Source organism: Symphalangus syndactylus, chromosome 21 (assembly GCF_028878055.3).
Source record: "Symphalangus syndactylus isolate Jambi chromosome 21, NHGRI_mSymSyn1-v2.1_pri, whole genome shotgun sequence".
NCBI lineage: Eukaryota > Metazoa > Chordata > Mammalia > Primates > Hylobatidae > Symphalangus > Symphalangus syndactylus.
Window position 1 is genome coordinate 84,696,457 of NC_072443.2, and position 16,458 is coordinate 84,712,914.

The following is a 16,458-nucleotide window of genomic DNA, read 5'->3' on the forward strand; positions in this document are numbered from 1 at the left end:
TCTGTTCAGAAAAGGAGGAGGAACTGGGCTTTTGAATTTTCACAGTGAGTAGAAGGAGCCGAAGGTAATTTGTGCATAGACATCTCACAGTCTAGTGCTTAGTCCAAGGCTCCAGCTCACAGGATCCCTCACATAGAGAAGCGAAGCAATGAACATATTTTTATACTAAGTAATATTCAAAAACTTCAGCGTTCTAAGGTATCACAAGTGGCAGGCAGAGGTTTATGGTCCCAGTGAAATTTTCTGCCTCAAGTGAAAGCAACTGATGATTCATTGGGCCACCAAGAAAGTCCAACGTGGGCGCCAGTCTGCTCAGTAACCAGCACATAGACAAAAGAAGCTCCGTGTCTGGCAGGAAACAGGTACTGAAAGGACAGGGGCAGGAAGGTGCTAGAAGCATGAAAGCATCCAGAATCGTGAAATATGACTCAATCAGAATGGTCCAGGAAGGCTTCTCGGGAACTTTGAGAAGTGAATGATGGAAGAGAGGCAGAATGGATATTGGGCAAAAACTGAGTGATTTTCACACTGGTTCAGAGCAATCTTGGCAGGGAAGCCAGGATCTCTGTGTGCTTTACAGACAAGCACCAGGGAGAAAGCTGCCAGATGACAAGGTCCATGTACAGTGAGGGGCCAAGTCCTCTCACTTAGTGGCCATGACACTAACTAGCCTACGGGGCAAATGAGCCCCCTCTCCTCATCCATGCTGCCCCCACTCCCAAACTTTCTCTTCTGATTGCTGCCATCACTTTCTCCCTTTAATTAATTATCCTTCCAGGACATTCTTTATGAGCAATTATTCTAGTCCTTTTACTTCCTTGCCTCTGATCCTTTCATATCTTCTCATCACACCAAAAATAAAATCCAAACTTCTCAGCCCTGCCCACAGTGTGCAAATGATCTGCCATCCCCCCAAGTCCTCTCTCTCACTCTTCCAGCCTGTTATCCAACCACCACACTTCCTTGAAGGTCTGCACTTGCTGTTCTTTCTGCTTGAAATATTCCTTCCTGCCCCTTTACTTAAATACTCATTATTCACACCTCAACTTATATGCTACATCTTCAGTGAAGCCTTCCTTTAAAAGCCTGCCCTACCCAAAGTTCTACCATCCCCTATACCATTTTTTTGACAGAGTTCTTATAACATGAAATTATTTTGACTCCTATGCATCCATAAAAAATGAAGCTTTCTAGAACTCAGCCCAGTAGAAACTGCCACCCACAAGTGTTAAAGGACAATGCATCACCCTCACATCTTGAGTCACCCTTTCCCACCTCAGTTGTACTTCCTTCCCCAAGGGCTATTTCTCAAGCTGTTAATGACATATTTTCACACCATTTCATTTCATATATTTTTAAAATTGATTCTTACGTTTAACTTAAATTTACTTTAAAAGGAGACTTGACACGTTTTGTCATAAATGAAAGATGCCCCTAAAAATAAATATGATCTAAACAAAACAATCTTATTATATTCTAGCCAGTCTGGATGGCTCTTCTCTTTCTCTTAGAGGTGCTGTTGGTACGTTATCAAGGACATACTAGTCCGCTGAGACTTTATTCTTGAACAGTCAGATGGACTGAAAGATCACTGAAAAGGGAATAAGTTTCTCTCAGTAAGATTTAAAGCTGTTTGCAGCTTTGCATTTGTAGGACCAGAGACCATCTTTTAGACCCCTGTCGTGCGTGTGTATTCCATCTTTAAACAATGGAATGTTAAGGCTTCTCAAAGTGGCAAATTTCAGCTCTCTTGCTGACTCTGATACATGTTAGTAGCTGCCTAGAAGCCAGGTCAGGATTCATCAGGGAACAGTGCTGTAGTTAGTTGGTGAAGCTGACCATGGGTACAAGTTGCCTTGCTGGGGAACTGGTACTCACATTATGTGTTTAATGAAGCTGTTCCCATTGCCCAGAATTACCCTTTCTTCAGAATCTCATTACCATCTTTTAAGTCCAGACCAAGTCCTTGATTTTTAAAAGTCAATCTCAAACCTGAATTCCAGCAAGAATTATTTTCTCTCCCCCTACCCCAGATATTCCAAGAACACTTTGCTGGAACTTCTAGTTCAGTAGTTAGGCCAGTATTAAATGATCTATGCATGAATCTGTCCGCCCTATTGCACAGTGAACCTGAGGAGGCAAAGATCTTGGGCTTATTTATCTTTGTATCTTTCATAAGACCTAGAACAGAGCCTGGAATATATCATGTATTCACCACATCTTGGTTGACTAGAAAGTAATAACAGAGGATCAGATCTAAAAAAAAAAAATACAGTTATTTTCCTTTTGAGACTTTATATAAACCCCTGTGTAAACATCAACCCATAAGAAATGATTTATTCAAGCTCTCTGCTTCTGTATGTTGTTTTATAAAAGTGATAATAATGAAATATGTTATTTTATAAAAACATCCGAGTTTATATTCAGCTGTTTGCTTCTGTAAGAAGAGCATTGAGCTAGTTTCCCCCCATTTGAAGACAATTTGGCATTTTACTCCAGGTTAGTTCCAAATTCTGAAAAATATTTAAATTATTGTGAACCATTCCTCCTACTGCATTCCATTACGGAACTCTAAAGATGTCAATAGCAAAGGCGGTTTGAGCAATACAGCAGGGAATTAATCATTACCCCATATACCTTGTGATAACACACTCTGCACAGGAGGGAGCACAGTGTCAAAATCAACACGTATCAATCAGTTCTTCAATCAGAAATCCTGTTAACACTACCTTCCCCAAAAACCATTTCTAGCAGATAAAGTGGGATGACTGAAGATAGATTTTTTTTTTTTGAATCTCTTTCCAAAGCTGTGCAGAAATAGAATTTGCTTGGAGAGGCCATCACAGACTTCAGTCTGTTGAATGTGAATAAAGACTTTGGTTCAAGTTTTTGCAAACTTTGTCACTTTGGCGTGCAGTTTCCTCTAAAGAACAAAGCTTCTGTGAAAACCGTTTTGACTATTGTTGTTGCATCAGAAGGAAACCAGTATGTAATACATCAGCGTTGGTGTTGAGCATTTTCAGAGCAAGCAGAGTCACATTTAACTTACGTGACTTACCTGCAGAAAGGACAGATGGAGAACTATAGTGCACTGAATCCCACATACAGTCAGTTGGAAGTGCTGTTATTTTATGTACTACTAAGAAAGAAAAACGCTGCCAATTAAATTATGACAAGGACATGTTTGTTTTGATTTCAAAGATGTTAAAATATGAAAAAATGTGCACCTTAGAACTGGTGAACTAAGGAATTAAAATAGTGCGGGTTGATTTACACTACATTCCATGCAATAATAATAAGCCCTGGACTGCACGAAATGATGGCCTTGAATTTTATCTTCCTGCACGTGGTCTCCTCTGTTTTTTCCAGGATTCACAGCCAGGCAAATTTGGGAACAAGCTAATTACCAAATGCAAGCCAAGTTCTTCCTGTGACACCTTTTTAAGGGGTCTGCTAGGTTGAGTTGCCAAATAAAATACAAGAAGCCCAGTTAAATTTGTATTTCAGGTAAACAAACAACAAATCATTGTTTCATATAAGGATATCTCAATACTGTATGAGACATCGTTATCCTAAAACAAGTCACTGAGTGTCCTGTATTTTTATTTGCTAAATCTGGCAAGCATACTCCTGGGGTATTGACTACCTTTGACCTCCACCACATTCTTTTACCATAGGATCTTAGCTTTTATCGTGAGAAGCCTAGATTAATACCTTACTCCTTACAATAGCTCTGAGGATTAGGGATTAGTGAGGCTCATTTTAGAGCTGAAGGAGCTACATTTCCTCCTCAGATTTGGGTGTCTCATTATAATAAGTTGTTTTGGATCTGAATTCTGATAATAAAACTTTTAATCATTCTACAAAGTGGTTAGTTAGGTCCAAAAGATATAGATCATTGGGGAACCATGGAGATGCAAAATACTTTTGTTCCTAGAAACAACCTCTGTGGAGTTTTTAGTGCTCGCTGTCATTAGGTCAGTGTTATTTAGCCTAAAAATAATGCTAATGACTGACAGTAGTAGCAGCAGCGGGGAATATTAAATACCACTTAACTATGTGTCAGGCAGGGCACTGCTCACCACTCTTTTTCCTACTCCCATTTCACAAAGGGGAAAACTGAGACACAAAGAGATTAAAGGAACTTGTTCTCATTGTTCAAGCTCAGACCTAACTCTCGCCTTCTGGAGAGCCATTTTTGGATGATCCATAGATAACCTCTTTCCCTCCATCACTGTTTTTCATAACGTTTCTTTGTGAAACCAAAGTGATACTCAAAAGCCTTTGCAATGAGGCTAGCTCTGTCCAGCACCCTTCCCATTTTGTAATCCCATCTCACTAAGAATCAGCCATTTGGTGTCTAACCTCCCTACCTGGGTGCCCCAGGAGAACAATAAAGGAGTCTGTCTGGTTCAGCGTTCCAGTGCTAGGTCTGGCCCCTGGCATTACAGGGACAGAGCAACTGTCTTTCTTTTGTGTTAACAAGTAGTCACCACCGCCCTCCCCTGTGGGCAGCCAAAGTAATCTAGAAGGCTTATCGGAAGTGAAACTCCTCCATTAAAGTTCACCCACGGCAAATAGTGCCTTTTGGATAAACTGCTATTTAAGATCATTAGGGCTTTCTCTCTGTTAGCCAGGCAAGAAGTTGCAGCCACCAGGTTCTTGGGTTGCTTTAGGGAAATGGAACTCTACTCCAAACTGTAGCATTTTTAATCTTCAAGTCACCTGGGTGGATCTTCTAGGACACAATTCTTGCCCACCAGGGCCTTTCCCAGGTTCCCTATTTCTGCAGAGATTAAAAACATTCAAAGGCTCCTGAACTGCATCCGCATCTTAGTGTTGCTAAGACAAGCCTTGTAGGCCAGACATCCCATGGACAGAGCATAAATGGAAGAAAAGCAGTTCTAGGGCAAGGTTTGCAAAGGACAGCAGTAGTACTGTTGATAGATAGATAGGATCACAAGCAATGCGCTTAAAGGCAAACGTATTCTTCCTATATGTGTGTGGGCTCTATCCACACACTTCTCCCAAAAAGCAGTGATTCCCAACAATAAGTGCACCTTAGAATTGGCTGAGAAGTTTTGTTTTAAATCCCCAAACCCAGGCTGCCCCAAACCAATTAAATCAGAATCCCTGGGGTGGGTTTTATTTGTTAAAGCTTCCTAGATGATTACAATGGGCAACCAGGGTTGAGCACCGCTGTTCTAAACAGAACCACATGCTTCCATCTGGGGCTTTTAGGAGGGAAATCTCATAACTTTTAACAGCTATGTACAACAGAGTTTTTGCAAAGATGATTGATTAGTTTTTATTTATTTATTTCTTATTTATTTCCCAAAAACTTCTAAGGGTTGGCACAATGTTGCCATCTGTAAGGCATATGACAATAACAGACGGTTGCCTAATAACCAAGAAGGCATTAACATTCACAGGCTCTAAATTATTTGGATTCATCTGTTATGATCTGTGTTGATGAGGCCACTTAATGCTTGATTTCTGTGTCTTCCAATGGCAGTAGCAGAAGTGGGAAGGCCATATTTCCTGGGCTTTGCATGTCTCTTTGTCATCCTATTGAATTGTTATAAGATGGATTTATAACAGACCTCAAGGTAGTATCAAAATGAAAATTAGTTCTTGAGTAGAATAGCAATCCCGTTTGTCTTGCCTGTAGCAACTGCGGCATGTTTGCCTCTGCAAGAAAGGAAATGACTTCTTAATGTGGTTTTCTTCCACTAAGGAGAATTAAATCTACATGGCAAAATGTAAAACCAGCGTGCTGGCAGCCAAATTCTGAAGGGAAGATCCATGACCCTCATAAACGTGTTTGTGGCCCGGTTATATGCTAATGAGCCTCATTTAGGCTCAAACTTACCAGGAGTGGAAATATAGCTCAGCTGGAGTGCGAGGCTATGGTTCCCTCACTGTTTCGCCTTCTGTATCAACGTTGAGCTGCAATAAATGGGGAAATTTCTCCATCTGCTGCAAGCTGCCAGGGTAGGGGCCTCTAGGTTAGATTTAGAGTTTGGGGCCTGAGATAGCAAAAGTCATTTATTAGTTGATAGACTTTTGGCTGAGTTGGCAAAATTATTTTTAAAGGATCAACTTTTAAAAAGTCGATATTTTAATAGTTAAGTTGACCTTTTTCAAAATGGAGTGGAACAGTATCTGTGGGATGGCCTTTAGGGACACTGTAGATCCTTCTGGATAAATAAAAAGGCAAAAGTTGTTGGGGATAATACTGGCACCTACCACTACCTAGCTGGGTGATCTTTGGACCAGGGTATGAACTTCCTCAGAATTCAGTTTCCTCCACAGTAACATGGGGTTAAGTAGCGTCAGTTTTATGAGTTATTGTAAGGATTAAACGAAATAACATATATCAAAGAAATAATGTGCGCCTTTCACATCATAAATGCTAGCTCTCATTGGTGTATTAAATTGTCTCAATCCCAAATGACTTTTAACACATAACACAAAATACTACACTGTGCATTCCCATGAAGAATGAACGGATAACCTGCAGCATTTTACAATGTATAGAGCCACACACAGGAACAATAAATTTAGTTAATGAAATTGAATCATAATAGGAGGTTAAGGGAGAAAATTGAGCATTTCTAAGGAAGAGAGTTCTGAGAACATCCTCTCTGATAGAATTGAAATTGTATTCACTCTATATGTAAATCTGAGACATACATACAATTTTTTAAAATAAATATACCTGTCATCTGAGGAGGAATTTAAAATGATTCAAGTGTTAATTTTGAGACAAATTGTTAATTTTTTGTAAGTTGTTTTCTCATTTAATCTCTTTTACTGTTTCCCTACTTGAAGCCTCTTTTAATGGAAATACTTATTACTTACTCAGTTCTCATGGCCCTTGTGTTATTATCATAAATTTGGTTCACTGAACAAAACTGCTCAGAGCTCATGCAAGACAGTCTAAACCAAAGAGAGTAGGAGGTAAACCACAGGCCACCCTGAAGGAGGGATTATGCGTTGGTGACAAACTCAATGCCTTCAAAATCCAGAAAGTAAAATAAATGAATGATGCCTATTAAACATAAGAAAATTAGAAGAGTGTGGGGGAGATTATGGGAATGGCAAATGCACCCCATTCCCCCACTTCATCCCAGTCTGTGATCACCTGTATTAGTCCATTCTTACAGTGCTATAAGGAACTACCCGAGGCTGGGTAATTTATAAGGAACAGCAGTTTAATTGGCTCATGGTTTCTCAGGCTGTACAGAAAGCATGGTTGGGAAAGCCTCAGGAACCTTTCAATCATGGCAGAAGGGAAAGCAGGCACGTCTTCTGTGGCTGGAGCAGGAGGAAGAGAGAGAGATTGGAGGGAGGTGCTACACACTTTTAGGCAATAAGATCCCCCAATAACTCACTATCATAAGAACAGCACCAATGGGGAATTCTGCTTTGATGGTCCAATCACTTGCCACCAGGCCCCACCTCCGACACTGAGGATTCTAATTTGACATGAGATATGGGCAAGGACACAGACCTATATCATATCATCACCCCTCTCAGCCTCAGTCGATGATTACAAGAAGGCAAATGATCCGATTATTTTAAATGTGGATTCTTGTATAAAGCCTCTCCATTTGCAAGTTTTAGCAACTGAAACAATTAAAAGATACACCTACGGGCCTCTAATTTGCAAATTTTGTTCAGTCTCCCCCAGCCCCCCGAAATTTGTTCAAGGAGATCCCAAGGGCCCATGAAAGAGCCTCTTCCATTTTTTTCTCCAAAGCTCCAGAAACATGACAAGGAAGAGGAGGACTCTCCTGCCTCTTGGAGATCAGAGGAGGAAATGGCAGCAGAAGCCGTAGCTCTACGGGTCTACTTTCAGTGACACAGGTAAAGACTGCATTTCGTCATCACCCAGACCCTCCTGTGGGCCTCAGGAAAGAGGTTGCACTTTCAGAATGGGGATGCACGAAAATACCTTCACCAGCATCCTTGGGTGGTGGCTGCAGAGGACAAAAGCTGGAGGGGAGAAAACCCTGGCCCTTGAGTACTGTATTTCCAGCCTCCCAGTCTCTTCCAACTCTCCTGCCTCTTCACTCCCTTCTTCCAAGCCAGTTCCCCCAGCCCACCACCACCTTTCTCCAGTCTTACCTGTGGTGGTGCTCCTCCAGAATCCATTGTTGACAAAGCAGACCTTCTGTCATGCACAACTTCTTGTTTAAAAGGTCAACCCCAACTTAAGGGTGTGACATGGCCCTTAGGCTCAAGTCTGTCTGCAAAGCCCTGTAAACCAGCTTTCTCTGCCTCCCTAACACGCCCCCAGGCAAACTCCTCTGCTTTCACTGAGTGTACTCTTCTCTTTAGTTGCTATTTGGTAAATTGCCCTTCACGTTTCCCTTTATGTTCGGCTCCTAGGAAGCTCGGGCCACAGGGAAACGTCAAGGCTTGATAGAATTAATATTTGTCTTAATGATGGCTAACTGTTGAGAGATCATAGGTTTAAGACTCTGGTAGAAAGACAGCTATAGCCAATTTCCTTGTCAAAATGCTTCCACTCCAATTTTTTATGCAGTGTCTAAGGAACTCATGCCTAGATCTATCTGGCAATCTATATTATCCCTCCTAGTCTCAGTTCCCATAGTAGACTGCTGGAATGACTGAGGGTGATGTGTTTGGTCTGTAAACAAAAAGTGTTAAAGAAGGCCAGGTACGGTGGCTCATGCCTATAATCCCAACTACTTGGGAAGCTGAGGCAGGAGAAGTGCTTGAACCTGGGAGGCAGAGGTTGCAGTGAGCCGAGATCATGCCACTGCATTCCAGCCTGGGTGACAGAGCAAGACTCAGTTTCAAAAAAACAAAAGAGAGAGAGAGAAATGTATCTATCTCTCTGAAATTTGTTTATAAATATAGGGTTACCGTGGAATACTGGCATATATCTAGACTAAAAAAATTACTTGTTTATCTCAAATTCAAATTTAACTGGTATCTTGTATTTTTTCTGGCAAATCTGTTAATAAACTCCCATGGACCCCAGTTACAGATCCTCTCCTATAAATAGTTTTTCCTTCTTAGGATTAGATAATTCCAAATTAGAATTAGGCAATTCTTCATCTGGCCTGTGAATAAATATGTTCATGTTATAAGTTGCAGAAGTAGATCAGATACAAATAAAAACATTAGTGAACCAATGCTGGTAGCAATTGATTGGAAAAAATTGTATCAACCACTTAGTGATCATGATTTTTAGCTAGAAAACACATTCATTGTATTCTGATTTCACTTTGAAATGTAAGTCTTTACTGGATAGCTTTAAATATATGTGCACTTGGCCTTTCTCTCCCCAGCCCTCTTTTTAGAGTCTTCTAAATGCTTAAAGACCCAGACTACCTTGCCCCCTATTGTTGTTCAAATATGGTGTTGTACTCAGATCCTTGCATTCTAGAAAGCTTATTTCATTCTCCCATGTCATAAGTTTGTCAGCTCTGCACTCAGTTGCCTGGGGGGATATGGCAAGTGCTATAGCAGAGGCTGTCTTTCATATTTTATTTTGAACCTTTTCCACTGTTCACCATCTCTCTCTCATTTTTTAAGGATCAAGCTAGTTTACCTAAGAACATAGGCCTATGGGCATGACTACAAACCTCTTTCTATTCCTCTTACGAAGGCCAGTATGTCATTTTAGAGTGCCCTGTTCAAATTTAAATGGGGTAACAATACCTCAGACTTGACTGCCTAGGTTGAATTTTTTCTCCTGGGTTTTCTATGCAGTGGATATTTTCAGGTAGGGGCTAGAAAGCTTTAGGCTTTTTCCCAAGGCTCGCTGAATTGTAGGATTTTTGCCTTAGAATGCTTTTTCTAGACACTTTAAGAAGATTCAAACTTATTACCCGCATTTCCTGTAGGCTTTGTTTTGTCAGTTTTTGCTTCTGTCTTGCCTTGAGGCCAACTTAGGGTCCTAAGATTTTGCCAAGACCGTCATCACTACCTGGAGTATAATGGGACTAAATATACTTCCCTTTAAGGACAAAGGAAACATTCTATTGAAACCATCCTCACAGGGTTAACAAGAATTACATGCTGGGTTCTGGACAGAAATATAGTTGTAATTAAGCATTAGTCAGGCTGCACTTTGGCCCACTTCTTCGTAACCAAAAGTCCCAGAGCACCCGACGCTGACCATTTGCCTCCTCATTGTTCCTACAGAGAAGATTTCTCATGTTAGAATCATAAGGCTTTTGTTTGTTTTAAAATTGCTTAAGATGTTTTTCAGGTCCCAAATTCCAGCAAAAGAGCTATTGCCAACCAGTTTGAAGACCCCCCTCCCCAAGAGGAACTGAATCAGCATGAAAATGCAGTTTCTTCATCTCACCATCCTGCGACTTCAGCCTGCATTCCTCAAACAATGATCCCGCACCTCGGTCACTCCAACCCCCTGAAAATACGTAGACCTAAACGGCTCAGACAGGCAGATTTGAGGTTTCCCCCTGTCTCCTTATTCGGCAGCTTTATGATTAAACTTCCTTCTCTGCTACAACCCTGTATCTCGGTGTATTGACTTGCCATGCATTAGGCAACAAACCTGTTATAGTTACTTTTTTAAAGGAAATTCAATCACTGGATTGGTCCACCTGCTTATTTCTTCCCTTTTCAAAAAAATGTGTCCAATATTGAATTTTTATACATTAAGTGGTTCACGAAACCCCTGAAATGTGTTAATAAGTAGGGCAATTATGAAATATTTGGACATAGCTAGACTTTAAAATTGTTAATCTGAAGTTCAGATAGACTTGGCCTTCCCCAGCTTTCGTGATTATTCCCTCAGCAGCAAGTTGGTTAGTTAGTCTCAGGCAGAGCAAGTTTAAAGACATTCGTGGTGCTCACTCTGCAAAACTGCACAATTCTCAACATGCACAGAGGCAGACATGATAGGGCTCAGCCCTGGAATTGATAACAGTAGCCAACACTTGCTAAGAATTTGTAAGATGTAGACTCTTATTATCCTGTCTTGCAAGTGATGAGAAAACTAAGGCTTAGGGATGTTAAGTATTAGTTCAGGGCCAATGGTAAGTGGCAAAGCTCAGATTTGAACCCAGGCAGTCCCACCCTAAAGGCCATTCTCTTAGTCTGTGTACTGCCCTCTTTGCTAAAAGAGCTCACCTCTCTAGCTACTTCCTTCTCCCTGTCCCATCTCTCCTTGTACCCTCCAAATAGTCTTTTTAGCCTCTTCATCTTATCTACTGGCCTATTTCGGCCTTGAGGACCTCCTACCTCCTCGCCTGCTGGACTTCCTTACCTGCCTTGTTAATAAATACAACCCTGTCCAGCACCTGCCTCCCTGGTTGCACTACAGCCGGGTAGCAGAAACCAAAATGGGTCTGGATTCCCCAACCAACTTTGTTCTACTTGCAAGTTTTTCAGATCATGCTGAATCCTGCCTAGGCTGCCCTCCCTCTTTCTTTTCTTTACCATCTGACCACATGTCTAAATAAACATGACTTGGGCGAATACAGTGTTTCCCAAATTGCATTCATTCCCATTTCGTCATAAGTTTTCTTATCTTTGTGGACCACCTAGAGCATTATTTACTTGATTCACTTTTTAAATTTTAGTATATTTATCTTAAACTTTATATTTCAGCCTCAATGAAAAACAAGTACTACTTGTAATTAGAAGTTAAGCATAAAAATAAACATAAGAGAAAAACGATGCTGATGATTTCCAGCTCTGCATAGTTGCTTGCCTTAGCTACTAGGAGTGAGATTCAGTCTCTGTGTTAAAAAGTGAGGCTAGCCACCATTAGAGGGGCATTTAATTCTAGCACCAAACTGAAACTCTCCATTTGGCATGTTCAGAAGGATTAAAGAGAATAACCTACTCAGAGATTCAATGTAGATCACTTAAGATTATCTTGAACAGGAATATGACTCCCAACTTTGGAGACACAGCAGTGGAGGCCAGATCTTAAACCCAGAGCAAACTGGCTTTAGACCTGCTTCAACCCTAAACCAGTACTCCTTTCCACCCACCCACCTCTCCCCCACCCCCACACACATATCAAGAAGACAAGGTGCATGGGGGAAAACCAAAGAGTCAGCTTCCCTAGGGCTGATGGGTCAAATCTCAGTGCTTGCCCTGACATTTTGCTTGCCAATAGTCTGTCTTAAAAACCAACAGGTCGCAAAGAAGAATGTGAACACCTATATCCAGAGATGCCCTATATAAGAATAAGGACTGTAAGACCAAAAAGCTCTTCTTGATTTAATGTTGTTTGGGGTGGACATACCTAGTTATATGATTTGGCTGTTTCCCTACCCACATCTCATCTTGAATTGTAGCTCCCATAATCCCCACATGTCATGGGAGGGACCCAGTGGGAGGTAACTGAATCAAGGGGGAGGATCTTTTCCATGCTGTTCTCATGATTCATTGATAGTGAATACATCTCACGAGATCTGATGGTTTTATAAAGGACAGTTCCCCCGAATACGCTGTCTTGTCTGCTGCCATGGAAGATATGCCTTTGCTCCTCCTTTGTCTTCCTCCATGATTGTCAGTCAGTCCATTAAACCTCTTTCCTTTATAAATTACCCAGTCTTGAGTATGTTGTTATTAGCAGCATGAGAACAAACTAATATACCTAGCAACTCCTTGGTAAGTATTATTTTCTATATCTTCTTTACATATAAAGAATTAATCCTCAGCATAGCAAGAGCAAGAGTACCATTAGGACAACAAAGGTAAACATTCTGAAACTATGTACTGTCTCCTCAGCCTCTTGAAGCCATCAAGACACCAACATCAGATTAATTGTGTAGAAGAACTCTCTTTATCTTCCCATATAACCCTCCAGAAGATTTTGGTGTTTTAGCTGCTCTCCGTATCCTTTGCCTAGCAGAAAATGACTTTGAATTGCAGTTTCTTGAGCAATAGTGAGAAAGGGTTATTGCCTTCACCATGCACAAGGAGCTCAACAGCCCAAGGGTTGCTGAATGAAGCTGCAGTTGTCTCACTCACCACGTGACAGATCCTTGATGAGGTTGGCAATCCTTTCGTTCCAGGAAGTTAGCGTCTGCTCTCTGTGTAGGTGAATTTATGCATTGGCTCCCTACACACTGGACTGAGTTCCGGGATAAGGGATTTGCAATGGCTCTTTTAGTCTATGTTCTAAATCACATTAGATGACAGGAGACCTGCATTTCTTATCTAACGTTGCCTCCTTCCTGGAGGATGGTAATTCTTTATGCAGGTATTGATACTTGGATTTGCTGCCTCTATACATCCAAGCAGTTTCTCTACTTAATTTTAAAGCAATGGCATGTGTCCTAGTGACTAGAGGGGGAAGATTTTGCCATCTCCCCACCCTCCCCTCTCCCATTCCACATTAGAATTGAGGGGGACATGTTGTTAAAATATGCAAGCGTCACCCCTAATTCTGATGGAAAGTCAGAGCAGGGCAGGTTTCCACACCCTGTTGTGTCAGCAGAACTCACTTGTAATTCATCAAGCTCTCCTTCGTGTACGTCATTATTTTACAGATAATTGGTTGCCTCTCATTTACTCATAATGGGGCCATGCAATTTCAAAGCAACTGAGTCAGCCCAAAACAGCATTATTAGTAGTTATAGATGTACTGTCAAGGCAAAATTTCGACACTGGCGTTTTTGAAAAATCACCATAATTTCAGCCACCGGATCACCCTTATATCATAGTTGTGGATAGTCAAGGTGATTGAGAAAGGACAGGTTTGCCTACTTAGCACATGTTCTGGTCTGTAAATTGTACCTTTTGAAATCTACCCCAAATCTCAACCACCTCAGCGATGTTCCACTGTCAGCACAGAAGCCTCTAATGAGAAAGGCCTAGGAAGCTGATCATAGTACTCTCATATTTTCTTGGGGGAAAGGTGGATTTTAAATTCAGCTTTATCACCAATTTAATCTTAAACCCACTAGATAATCCCCATGTGAGGAGCTCAATACCAATGTAAATGTTTCAGCCATTCCCAAGTTTCACAACAATTATGAAACTCTTTCAGCTGTTCCCAAATTGTTATGAAAATAGATTTTCTTTAGGATACAGGTACGAGAGAAGATACTTCTTTTACAGCTAAAGATACCTTAGTGTGTTCAAAAAGCTCTTTGCCTGACAAAGGACCCATTGTTTTAAAAGAAGCCAGAAGGGAGATTTCAACTAGTTTTTCCCGTCTTTTCCAGTCCAATTTCTATTCGATCTGGCTGCCTCTCCCCTCATTCTATTTAGATGATCACATTTCTAGAATCTGGTTTTAGTGACAGGAAATTAAATACTCTATTACCTGGATTAGATAAATATAAACCAACTCCCTGTGCCTAAATTGGGAATAATAAACCACAGAGTCATGGAAACTTTATAAACCATCAAATCAAATGTCTCAAATGATCTATGTTCCAACAACTCAAAAGAGGGACCATCCAACTACACTTTAAAAACCTCGTTTTAGAAACATTCTATGAGACAGTCTACCCCATGGATCCAAAATGGGTTTTTGGCTTAGTTTAATTATTTTTAAAATGTTTTAACAAGACCCAACTTTCTCCAACATGTACCCAGTTGTTCAAAAGATTTCCTACAGGCTATTGATGGCCCAAGAATCTGCAGAACTCTTCCTTTGAAATTTACTTCTACTGGTAATTGAAAAATGACTAGTGTCCTGAAGTAATTTTAACGCATGTGAATCTTGAAACCACATGATTCATTACCACAGAGTCCGTTTCAGAAGAGTATAATCTAAATAGCCAAAGATAATTTTTTAAGAGTTTCAGGCTTTACTTACTTACATCTTGCAAAATGGTAATACAATCAAATGGTAATAAAATAAAATAAAGCCTGTCATTGTCACCCTCATCATTTTCATCCTCGTCTCCAGCAATGGATGACTGCATATTAATCTGCATACTCTTATATAGCAAAAACTTTCTAAATCTTTCTTCTCCTAAGACATTTCTTTTTTCTACTTGCTTCTCTCCACTCTACATAGTGTGCTCCTTTCAGTGTTGCCTTTTTGTCTGTCTCTGCCTGAAAGGAGGGTGAGAAAGAAGACTCTTCTAGACAGTGTGGAAGGTTAATAGGAAGAAAGGCTATGAAAATTCACATTCATAACCTTTGACCCCACTGCTTCATAATAGCTAATATTTATGCAATTCATTTGATGCTGTGCCTAAAATGTCCCTCAGCCACTTCTTACATAATAAATGCTCCATTATTTTGACATGCTGGGGCATCAATCAAGTTATTATGTACGTACTTAACCTGGATCATCAATACAGGGTACACTAGAAAAGTCAATTCTAGATTGTGCTCCTTCTGGCTTTAATACTACTCTGATTATCTAAGAAGCAGTTCAGTGTATTCTACCACTTCAAATTCATCATGAGTGGTGGGCAATTGAGACTGTGAGTGTCTTATGTATTAAACTAAAGTCCTCCCAGCAATGAGGAAAAGAGAGGATAGAGCTAAGTAGGGAACATCTTGTTAATTAAAATGTCACCACTTGTCCCAGTGGTGTAAGTGGGGTAAAATTAGACCCCAGCCCAAATATATGTATGTGCCAACTCTTCTTCCTCCAGATACCTGTTTTTCCTTCTTTTTTCATACACAGATATAATTGAGGCAGAACATGATTTTTGGAGAGGTCAGGAACCATACAAAGACAGCGGAGCGGAAGAGAGTGCTAAGGAAGCCATCCTGGGAATAAACTTTTCCTGTCTTATACCCAACTCCTTCGGGGGATGAATGCCACCTCCTCTTTTATCTCCCCAGCCCTCACTGCACTGGATTTTACAACCCTATCACGGGGTTACCCCCTCTACTAGAGCTTCATGGAAGTAATACAGAATCAAAAGAAAAAGTCAAGTGGCAGATCATGTGTCCTCCAGAGCAAATGTTTGTCTTGTGTTTTACACAGAACTTTTAAAAATGTGCTTTGAAAACAAAAGACTGATAAAATGAACATTATAGTTTGGTGAAAATTATGTCCCAGAGCTTCTCTCTCTCCCAACAAGAAACCTGTTTTTCAATACCCTGTCCTAAGCACCAGGCATATCCACCACCGAGTGAAAGTATAAAAAGACACTCTGCAGTCTCCTAAGAATGGCATCTGAATTGTCTTGTCAGTTTGGTTTCTACTCTCAGTGGAAATGTCTTTAAATAATTTAGAGTGGAACCCCATCAACATTTGCCACTACACTTACTCTCTGAACCTGGACATGTCGCTCTTTTGTGCTCAATTTCCCAATCTCTGAATTACAATGATGGAGAAAGCATTTTACTTATATCCCAGGGTTATTACAAGAAAAACACAAAATAATGGAATGGGAAACCAGTATGCCAGTAGTATAAATACATTATTTTTTTCTATGATTTCTAGTATATTTTGAAGACGATAAATTATAGGGATATTCAGGTAATGAGAAATTAAGTAGTAACTAAAGAATTAAA

The 16,458-nt window shown here is 40.5% G+C and overlaps 1 protein-coding gene across 4 annotated transcripts in view; it reads left to right on the forward strand.

Annotated features, from left to right (window-relative positions):
- Positions 1–11,487, forward strand: part of FHIT (fragile histidine triad diadenosine triphosphatase) — a 1,518,095-nt gene extending 1,506,608 nt beyond the window's left edge. For 3 of the 4 annotated variants that reach the window (XM_063630834.1, XM_063630836.1, XM_063630835.1), the window contains 2 exons: positions 7,766–7,872; positions 10,253–11,487. In XM_063630834.1, the coding sequence (XP_063486904.1) occupies positions 7,766–7,844 (79 nt within the window). In that variant the 3' untranslated portion in view covers positions 7,845–7,872; positions 10,253–11,487. Of the gene's footprint in view, positions 1–7,765; positions 7,873–10,241 lie in introns of all 4 variants that reach the window. The other variant, XM_063630837.1, reaches the window with a different exon arrangement.
- Positions 11,488–16,458: the final 4,971 nt, after the last annotated feature.